This window comes from Polyodon spathula, unplaced genomic scaffold (genome assembly GCF_017654505.1).
Source record: "Polyodon spathula isolate WHYD16114869_AA unplaced genomic scaffold, ASM1765450v1 scaffolds_2166, whole genome shotgun sequence".
NCBI lineage: Eukaryota > Metazoa > Chordata > Actinopteri > Acipenseriformes > Polyodontidae > Polyodon > Polyodon spathula.
Window position 1 is genome coordinate 1 of NW_024473640.1, and position 11049 is coordinate 11049.

The window sequence follows — 11049 nt, forward strand, 5'->3', positions numbered from 1 at the left end:
CTTATACTTAGTTTGTAGCTCAGAAGCATTTTCAGCACTCCATGTAAAAATGATCTATTGACCTTGCATGTCATAAATTATTAATTGTTCAAAACATTAGCGCTACACACCGTCTTTAGTTCTTGGGACACATTTAATACATAGCCATTAATCACACAGACCATATACAGTATACAATAGGACTATATACAGTATAGCAAACTTACGGCAATTTACACGTATATGAAAATATATCACCCGTAACCACCAGCATGTGTTCTGTGTATAGTCTGTCAGTTTTTAAACGGTTAAAAAGCCCGGATAAAATGCCACTTCATGGAAAGAAAGAAAGAAAGAAAGTTGTTTTGTTTTTTCTTACCCCCAACGAACTGCATTCCACCCGCTACTCTTCCAATTGTCCTGGAAATGAGTTCTGTGATACAGCAGCCCATGATGGCAGTAAGTGCCACGAGTAGCAGCAGCCCGCAGCCCACACCGGTAACTATGGTACAGATCTTCCACTCCAGGCTCGGTATGCCCTGGAAGGATGCATACCTGCCGCACTGCTCCACCATTACCGTCAGTTGCCGGGTCTCATCCCTTACTGGGTACGAACACCTCCGGAAAGTGCCAAAGGACACAGGCTTATCCATTTGTGATCCCAAAAGCCAGTAGGGCATAAAAAATCCAACACATGATGCAGCTGCACATAGAAGTGAAAGGAGTGCCCATATGATCCCCGCGCACGTCAAGCTGGATGCCATCTTCTTGTTTTCTTTAAATGTATACGAGTATTAGTGGCAGGTGTTAATGTAATCCTTATTGAATCCTTGCGTTGAACTTGTGTTTCCTGGGATCTACCATGAAACGCATCCCAAGCTCTTGGATGTGTGACAATCCCTGTAAAATGAATGGAATATTACTACAGGCAGAGTATATTCTTGATTATCAAAATCCTATTCTAAAAAAGATGCTTAAAATATAAAGTGACAGATCTTTTCAATTGGTTGATCCCGATAGGTTTTCATTATCTCGTCCAGACTCATTATCATCAGCATCATTCATAGTGACCTTAAGCAACAATACCCACATTGCCCGTAACTTTTAATGATTAAGAAAGTTTAAAGAATACCCTAAATGGTTATTTTGAGAAGTGGTTGTGTTAGGAGGCATCGTGTATATATATATATATATATATATATATATATATATATATATATATATATATATATATATATATATATATATATGTGTGTGTGTGTGTGTGTGTGTGTGTGTGTGTGTGTGTGTGTGTGTGTGTTAAATGATAATTCATTTTCATTTGGCTTTCGTTCCCATTTCAGTTAGGATTTGTCTGGTAAGAACTGCAGAATTTAAATTCACGTAGAGCTGTAATGTATCCAATTACTAACTAGAGAACAAACTAATTTACTGTGCATACACTAAGTACGATATCAGTGGTTCCGTAGAGTCAAGTAAATCACCGAAACACAGAAGAGTAGTATTAGGACTTTCCCACTACATAAAACTGCGGATAAACATTTCACACAAGCATCAGACTCGAAAATTGATGTATTTTCTGTACTTACATGTTTAACCTCCTAGATACATAGGTGAAAATAATCAGTTAATCGTCTATTCTCCCACAAAAAAAAAGACCACTAGAGCAGTCCAAAATGTTCCAAATCTACACTCTTGAAAAATGGTCAATAGGGCTTCATTCAAAAAGACCCGAGTGAAGTTCAGCTCTTCCAAGCGAGATATTGCCGTGTAGCTGACCTCGGCAGACACTCAAATTGTAAATGTAATTATCCAAAGGCAGACAGTGGGCGCAGAAACCCCTCCTTTCAAAACGACCCTCTGGAGAAAATGTTGTAACACATTCCTTGAGATGAGATATTCGAGGGTCTGAAAGCTGAAATGAGAATCCGTGCCACAGTCAGAGGGGGCCCATCAATCAACGAATTCTCCACCCAGGCACCGCCTACCCTGAGCGAGTCCCACTACGCTTCCAAATATAACGAAGAGGGATTCCCTTAACTGTGCAGCCAGCCAGGAAATACCTTGTATCAGTAGTACGCATCTCTTCAACCTGCACTGACATTTCGTTTTTATATGGTAAGAAACACAGATAACCAGTAATTAAACCAAAAATATATTTATTAAGCAACGTTACGTTGTACATTAAACTACGGGGTTTTCTGGCTGTGTAATGGTCCCAGTTGCACTGCAAGTCGGATTTGCAAAGTAGAATATTGACCAGCTAATAGGCTATCAGACTTTACCGATATGCAAATATGACTACTGCTGCTGCTGCTGCTAATAATAATAATAATAATAATAATAATAATAATAATAATAATAATAATAATAATAATAATAATAGTGTAGTGGTTGTATAAAGTCATGCTGGCAGTATGTGCCATTCCAATATACGTTATACAGCAATAAGCTGTGGTGTACTGCAGTGAGTTGGATATTTAGTGTATTCTCATTCTTAATAATATTAACATTGGAAGTTATAAATATAAATCACCACCACCAGAAGACAGCACTTTTTTTTTTTCAGAATACCTGCAATTTAAACAGCATTGTTTGATTTATTGGTTGCACAAGTCATACCATTAGAGAAGTCTTATTATTGTGGGTCATTTTCAAAACATGTGAAACCTTAGTCTTTAAACCTATGTCTAGTTAATCATATTAGTTAACCCCATAAAAACCATTTGGATACTGGAACTAACAAAAAACTAAACTCTCTCTCTCTCTCTCTCTCTCTCTCTCTCTCTCTCTCTCTCTCTCTCTCTCTCTCTCTCTATATATATATATATATATATATATATATATATATATATATATATATATATATAGTTTCTATTAGTTTTTTTCTGTTATGTTTATATTTCTGAGGAATTATGTTTGCCAGATTCCCCTCTCACTACCCGAAATCAATATAATGAAACAACACAGAAAACATCTCAGAGAAAGGCTTTGACAAATGAACACATTACGTTCAACAGATTGTATCACTGAATAAGATAATGCCTAGGATACACAAGGCACTTGTAACTGATGAAATATGAGATAAGGAGCACAATTTCATTAGCCACAGCCCATTGGAAGCTTGATTTCTTGAAGGGCTCCCCAGAAAACTGCAAATCAAAAGACACACTTTCTCTGTAAGATACAATATAAACAAATGGATCAGATCAATTATCTTTGTGTCTGGGGAGAAAACACACTCAATACACCCACACATAGTAGAATAAAAAAAAGCATCCCAAAAACATAAATTCCATGTAAACGCTTTATTATTTGTGTGCCCCCCCCCCCCCCCCCCCCCAATCCACACACACATTCACAACATTTAATCCCAGTTACATTTTACAGGTATTGCCATTTTAGGTTTGATTTCAACTGTACCACGGGGGCAAGGTCGAACTACATCAACAAGTGATTAGCTGCCAGGAAGCAGCAGTCAACTTTTCATTTTGTCTTTGTTATATATCTGGATATCATACCCTCCAACTGTAACGGTTTGGCCGGTACAATACTGTTTGATTTACTTTAGTACCGGATCCTCACAACTTGATAATGTGTATTGCATTTTTAAATGCACTTGTGTCCCGAGTAGGATGGCAGTGACAAGGCTTTGTTGTGATACAACTCATCAAAGACATATTTTAAAACAAACTGTACCTAGATTGGTCTGTCAAATGTTTGAGAGTATGGCATAGCCAGAATTAAAGAATAAACAGCAAGGAAAGAACCAAAATATTTGTATTACATGAAGAGATAATGATAATGTTGCAAGTGTAATATAAAAAGCTTTTACATTTTACCTATTTTAAAAACTGATAAATTCGTGTTGGTACTGGTGGACAATGCTGGGGGTAAGTCCTCCAGTTTGGATAAGAGGACTATTTGGGTTTCTAGTGGTTGGTATGTGTTTAAGCTATGAACAGATTATTAAGCGCATACACAGAGACTCCAATGTATCTGCATAACCCTACCTTGAAGTTTGAAACTGATTATTTTGTTTCTTTTGTTCGTGTTTTAGAACTTAAACATTTAAAAACAATATATTTTTTTAGCTGATACAGTTTTCTAAATATAGTACAGAAGAATACAATATATCTTTTATTTCTAATTTGGGTCATTTTCAATTCCAAACATTTCTGTGCAACTCATAATTAGGCCAACATAGCATCATTATTGTTTCACTTCCTGTCATGGGGTAACGTCATTATGCTGGTATTTTGAAGTTGTTACTGAAAAAAAAAAAAACTTGGAATGGAAATTGTGTGGGCAGACCAGTTCATTGCCAATTGACGTCAACTCCTGTGATCCCGTAGTCTTACTAACCATGTTAAATTGAATATTTATATGTTATTTACGATGGCCGTGAAGTGCAAAACACAAACACAAAAAGAAAAGCAGAAACACAAAAAGGAAAACACAACAGCATTAAGAAAACACAACAACAATAAGAAAAACACAACAACATTAAGAAAAACACAACATTAATTCTTAGTTAACAAATGCCTGGGGAGCACATAAAGGGCCCTGCTATTATTCAACTGATATACCCTTGTTGCAGGATATAACCATTGTAATTGGTTGCTTCAGGGGTGTTTTAATTTAAAAAGAGGTAAGTGAAAAAATGAATACTGGAGCATCAGAACGAACCACTGCAAACATTAGAAAAGGAAGGAAAAATTACATTAAAATGGCATTTTTAACTAAAACCTTTAAAGGAAAAAGAAACAAACGAAGAAAAAAAGCCCCACTTTCCAGCCTGCAAAAACCGGACAATGTGTAAAGCACTACTGTCTTTTATAGCTAATATATTTATATGTGACTGTCCCGTACTATTGATGTTTATTAAAAAAATATTATCTTACCTGTACGTTACCTTGCTACTTAGTTCTCTTAATCAAAGTTTAGCCTTGGGTTTTAGTAAACAGCTCTGCTGAACTATACCCACGTCTTTGTCTTTCATTTAATTGAAGGGAATCCGTGCTCGTTTAAAGTCAAACACATAACATTATGAGTGCGTCAACTATATTATAGTACAGTAAAACAGCGGCGGATCTGTACTTGGTCCACACTCGCTTTAAACTTTCAAAGTATATTGCCCATATACATTTTATTGCTATAATAATAATAATAATAATAATAATAATAATAATAATAATAATAATAATAATCACTCAATATCATTATCAGTCTTTATTTTATATAGCGCCTTTCATAGTGGACCACCATCACAAAGTGCTTTACAAGATAGTGATGAACAATGCATAGCACATTAAATACAGCAGTAAAAAAACAATGCAAATATATTAAATAAAAGGCTAGGACGTGAATTGTGGATGCGTGTGTCAAGCAGAATTAAACGAATAAGATGGAGTGAAAAACTCCAGACAACAGCTAATAACAGAGATCAGGTTTAGAAAGCATTAAAAGCAAGAGAGTGGGTCTTCAGAGTTGAGTTGAAGCGAGCGATTGTGGGAATTGCACGCACTGAAGTTGGGAGAGAGTTTCATAGAGTCGGGACCATGAAGTTAAATAATAATAATAATAATAATAATAATAATAATAATAATAATAATAATAATAATAATAATAATAATAACAACAACAACAACTATTTGCTCACTCACACGTTTGATTCAGTCACAATAAGGCAAATGCTTGGTAAATCTACAAACAATAAACAAAAGCAGCATAGTGAAGACAATGTGCTACTTATATAATAAGAAAAGAGGGAACAAGAACATAAAAACAACCCGAAACAGTTTGACATACGGAACTAAATTGCATAGTTGCGTGTTTCCACCCGGAGTTCAAATGTAGTTCCTTCATAAGTAGACGTGTTTTGTTTTCAATATGGCTGACATTAAAGCAGACATTCCCTCAGATACATCAAATATCAGTAATAACAGCAACAGTGCGACGTCTCAGCAAAACAACCCTCTATCCAGGAAGCTCAATAAAATATTGGATACGCGACTAGACAATGACAAGGTGGGGGACTGCTGCGAGATACGGTCCAGCTCAAGAGTTGATTGACTCACCTGTCACTCACAACGCTCCTTAGCAGCTTATATTGATTGTATTACTTTACTTTATTATCTAATGTTCATATTTAAAATCTACTTTAAAATGCACTTTTTTGATGTATATACGGTATATTTTCGGAGCTGTCACACCTACACTGCTGCAGGAAGCTTTTAAGACATGCCTCTGTTTACATTTTTCATGGCAAACTGTCTGTAGTGACACGTTCGTACAACTTTTAGAATGATAAAAAGTCAGATTGGAATTGCCATAGTGGAATGCAAGATTGTAATCATATTTACTCCGAAACATCACGGTATATTTGCGGTTTTACCATGCTTTTGCATTGATTTTTACCCGGGTGGTCCATTTTTCTTTGAAATGTTTTAACCTTGCTTTTCTTTACAATGCTTGCCTATGCATTGCCATGCTTTCACTTTGCTTTATTACAGTTTGCTATGCTTTTACTACGGGACATTTTCTATAATTGACCCCAATACCATTTAGTATAGTTTTAGCAAAAATGTAATTTCATCTACAGCTTATTACATTGTTCCACATACTTTATATTTGAATCGGGTAACTTATTCAAATGTATTCAGTGTACCTTGTATAGCCAATGCATTTTTATTTTTATTGACATAGTGTGGTTGCTATAAAATGGGTGCAAATAAATTAAGGGTCTGGCATCCTATGTGTTTCATTTAAATGCACTAGAAAATACAATATTGTGATGGATAGATAAGCGATACATTTCAGAGTCAATGAGAAACTCCACTATGTTGTGTAAAGAAAGTAACATTTAAATATGCTGTATTTTCTTTTACAGGAAATGTTGGAAGCTCTCAAAGCCCTCTCTGTCTTCTTTACTGAAAACAGTTTACGAACAAGAAGAAACTTACGAGGAGACATAGAGAGGCGCAGTTTATCCATTAATGAAGAATTTGTTCGAATATTTAAAGATGTCAAAGAGGTAACTAAATATTTTTTGAACACAACCTTAAACAATGGCCATGGCCTTTTGAAGATCATTGTTCAGCTAGATTATTCAGCTAGATTATTTACAGTACAGGTTACAGGGTTGAGTGTGAATGTTGTGTGTTGGGGACTGTCTTTCCTCAGGGACTCCTCAGGGTTGATTTTGGAAAGCATTTTACTGTGGATTGTAGCACACAGTTGACTGCGTTCCCTTTAAGACCTTCATTTAGTTAGCCTTTGTGGCTAAAGTTTCATAGCATTTTTTAGCCACACCAAAGAATATTAAAGAAAACTGTATGGTGTACAATAAAACAATAAACATATTGACTGTAACTGTGTCCAATAACCCTCTCCCATAAACACCTAGTCACATGAAAAAAACGTGCTTGCAGATTTCCTAAATTCTGAATTGGTTTGCAGAGATATTCATGTGCTGCAGCTTTACATTATTTTGACAGTGTTGCGATTTTCTTTCCACTGCAGAAAGGTAAAGCTATAAGTGTATGGTAATATAAATGCCTCCCTGACCAGCCGCCCCTCTAGTTACACAAGCTTGTAATATTAAGTAGGGTTGTACAGGCATGACTGTTTAAAAAACTGTTTTTTGTTTACTGTGTTTTTTCATTTGGGACTATTGACAGGCATATGACACAGATTCCAACATTAAAACTCAATAAATCATAGTGAGATTAATCATTCTTTTTAATTAGTAACTATTAATTGTTCTTCTTCTGAATGATCTTGGAACCATTCTGTTACTATTTCCAAACTATATTTCAGCATTTCAGCATTTGTTTCTAATTAGAACCTCTGTTCTGCCAAACACAAGATTGGTGCATATTTACGTAATCTAGCTAAATGGCTTTCATTGGGCGAAATTAAACAAAACAGTCTGTATTGATTCATGTACCAGCACACGTTCAAAGTAGTCATGCTGGTATTGTCTTGCACAAGTACATTTTTCAAAGCCTTCGTCACCGTGGTGAATGTGGTGAAAATTAATTGAGCCACACAGGAAAACATTTCGCTTATGGTGATGTGGCGAGCGCCGAGGGGGAATGTAGGTTGATGGATTATATGTTGAAGTATAGTTCAGCACGCATGGTTCCTCACCTCGCAGACTATCAGCCTCTGTTCAAAGAAGCTTTTTCTGAAACACACATCAAGAACACTTGCACTGGTTGTGACTGAATAATGTTTAGGTTGCCATTGGCTGTAATTGTGTGCTGGAGTGCTCACTTTTCATGTACAGTGAAACCTTCCTTAAAGGCTACCTACAGTAGGTACAGAGGCCACACTGCCTATATTTACAGTCCCAGTTCTATTGACTTCAATATTTGGGTAACCCCACTAATAAGGCCACATTGTGTTGGTCCTTTGTCTGGCTTTAGTAGTGATTTCACTGAATTTCAAGGGGAAATGAGTATATATTCAGGGTTACTGAGATATTTAGTAAGAAGTGGACAATGGACAGCAAATGCTGTTCTCCATTTCTTACTGTAATATGAAATTAAGTGCACTTAAAGCCTTCGAAAATTCAGCATTCCATACCAAAATAATCTATTGTAGTACATTCAGAAATGCCTTTTGAAATCGCCATTTTGTTCAAGCAAAATGGTATTATATGATGTAGTCTCCACCATGTTCGGTTTCTAATTCTTTTTATTTAAAATGTCCTGATTAAATCATAATTTTATCTATTAAGAAAATATTGTTACCTTTTTTGAAATTATTCTGGTTAATATTATTCTGAAGCAGCATGCACATCACATTCTTGCACAGCCTGGTACTGAACATGATGCTTATATGACAAAGTAAATATTGTTTTCTTGAACTTTAAGAGTATTCTGAAAGTAATTCCATTTTCCAAAAATCATATACTTTTAGCTGTTTTAGTTAGTTGTGAGCCCTGTATTCCAGTTTTTCAAGCATAGCTAAAAAAAATTTTTTTTAAATCCAGATTATTCTGGTAAAGGAAGTTCTATGAGTCTGCTAACCCACAGCTGCCACACCTACTACTGCAGTACTAATATCTGTCTCCATAAATCATTTAAACTGGCAACTTTGTACAATATTTTCAGTGCTGTGGAAACTTTGCCTGCACAATCTGATAGCACCATTTACTTTGACCTCATGTCTAAGGTGGCCGCAATCTTGACCTTGACTTTTTGGTTTTTGGATGATAATGATCTAACGCTTCGAGATACTGGCTTCATACTTGGTACACAGGTGTATTCTGCGATGACATAGGTCTAGTAATTCAGTGAACCCAAACCTTTCACTGCCTCAATGCTTACACCCCTTCTAAACATTCACCACAGTATTGTTGCAGTTTTTTCCTATGGTTATAGTATGCATTTACCAAGTTTACCCTGGTTTGCTATGTTTATTAATATGCAGTACAATACGTGTGCTTTATTACACTTTGTATAAGGGGCATCTGGCCATATCATAGATTTACTGTAGACCACATGCTTTGATATAGTGTCTTATAGTTGTTCCACAGTTGATTCTCTCAACAGAGTTCCATTACAAGTGGGGTACAGAACACCTTAACTGCTTCAGTGACAAATTCTTTCAACCTTTTTCACATTTCCGTTTTATTTAATGTTAAAGTTGGTATTGCAGTACACTGGGGTTTGAGATCACTCCAGGAAGAGCGATTACAAAAAAAATTAAACAAGTGAACTGGTTTCTCTTTTCTGTACCACATCATGGATCATTATTACTGCGCTACCTGTTTGACAATGTGGGCAATTCTTACACTATCAGCGCACTAGAACGGCCATTTTGAAAACAGCTTTGAAACGGACTTGATACAAGTAAAAAGTTGTCAAGATGTTAACAAAGAAAAGACAAATTACAGGTGTGTTATTTAAACAGTTGTAGCAACACCTGGGGATGTGTAACGCTACATTTTTCGGAACCCCGCTACTTACTCTTTAAGAGACGTTAAATTATATTACTTAATTTGTTTGGTTTTAGTTTTGTAAATTGAAAAAGTGTTTATGGCGAACATAAGAGATTATTTTTTTCTTTAATTAAAACTTTAAACTTTGTATAAAGGGCCCCAAAGGACATTATAAGAGTGACTGGTGAAATATCATTGTCATGCTGTTCCTGCAAGATGAGCCTGAAAAAAATAAATCCCACAAATAAAAATTAAAAGAAAAAACATTTGTCCAAGGATAGAAATGTAGGCTAACTTTAAAAATCAGTACCTCGGATATGCAAAAGTCTGGCAAGCAAGATAGTGTTTCTCAAAGGAAAAGATTTCCTTTTAAAAATCACTGAGGTTAACTGTTGGTTTAGCATAAACACTGTCCCTTTCTTAACTGTGGTGTTGTGTGGCCTTTGTCTTTCTCTTATTTCTCAGGAGCTTGAGAGTGTGCACGAAGATGTCCAGGCTATGAGCAACTGCTGTGAGGATATGACAAACCGTCTAAAGGTAAGAATGGTGGAGACCTTAGTCCTGGAGGAACTGCGTGCTTGGCTGCCTGCCTGCACACGCAGTGAGACTGATAAGACTCCCAGTAACACTACCCTCTGGTCCCACATGGCATTCACATTGACTGCTTTTCTGGCACAGCTTATGTTACAGACTGAGATTAAGATAAACAATAATAGGGTTTTTCAGTTTTCCTGCTTCAGTGTTGTAATATTTTGTAGTGATGAGGCTTATTATTATTCAAGCTGTACGCCAGTTTATTTGGGAGATAGTCCACACCTTGACGTTTTTTTTTTTTTTTTTTTTTTTTTTTTTTTCAGCAATACATTTCTGGATTTATAAGATACTGATCTTTTAAAAGAGCAGTTCTGCTTAACCAGTGTCAATACCACCTACTTATAACATGATAAAAGACCCTGCCCAGTGTTAACCATAGACTTTCTTTACTGAAGGTCTGGATTTGAATATGGCTTAAAGGAATTATGTGGTCTCAGCCTGCTTCAGTAGATGGCAGTCAGAATCCCTCAACAGCTACTCGGGTCAGGGTTGAGTTGCAATGGTAGCTTTTCTTTTCAGGTTTG

The 11049-nt window shown here is 36.0% G+C and overlaps 2 protein-coding genes across 2 annotated transcripts; one reads left to right on the forward strand and one right to left on the reverse strand.

The window, feature by feature from the left end:
- Positions 1-225: 225 nt before the first annotated feature.
- LOC121310435 (LHFPL tetraspan subfamily member 6 protein-like) lies at positions 226-1926 on the reverse strand. Its single transcript, XM_041243614.1, has 2 exons — positions 1569-1926; positions 226-879 (listed from the first exon to the last, which is right to left on the reverse strand). Exon 2 carries the CDS (start codon positions 741-743, stop codon positions 288-290), a length of 456 nt encoding a protein of 151 aa, XP_041099548.1. The 5' UTR covers positions 744-879; positions 1569-1926; the 3' UTR covers positions 226-287.
- Positions 1927-5833: 3907 nt separating this feature from the next.
- On the forward strand, positions 5834-10468 carry LOC121310434 (conserved oligomeric Golgi complex subunit 6-like; the record flags this gene model as incomplete). The annotated part of the gene is made up of 3 exons (XM_041243613.1): positions 5834-6009; positions 6872-7015; positions 10397-10468. Coding segments are annotated over exons 1-3 (354 nt in total), but the record flags the coding sequence as incomplete, so codon positions are not given.
- Positions 10469-11049: the final 581 nt, after the last annotated feature.

Coding starts and splice junctions, on each gene's coding strand:
- LOC121310435 (XM_041243614.1), bottom strand. CDS start 743: ATGGCATCCAGCTTGACGTGCGCGGGGATCATATGGGCACTCCTTTCA.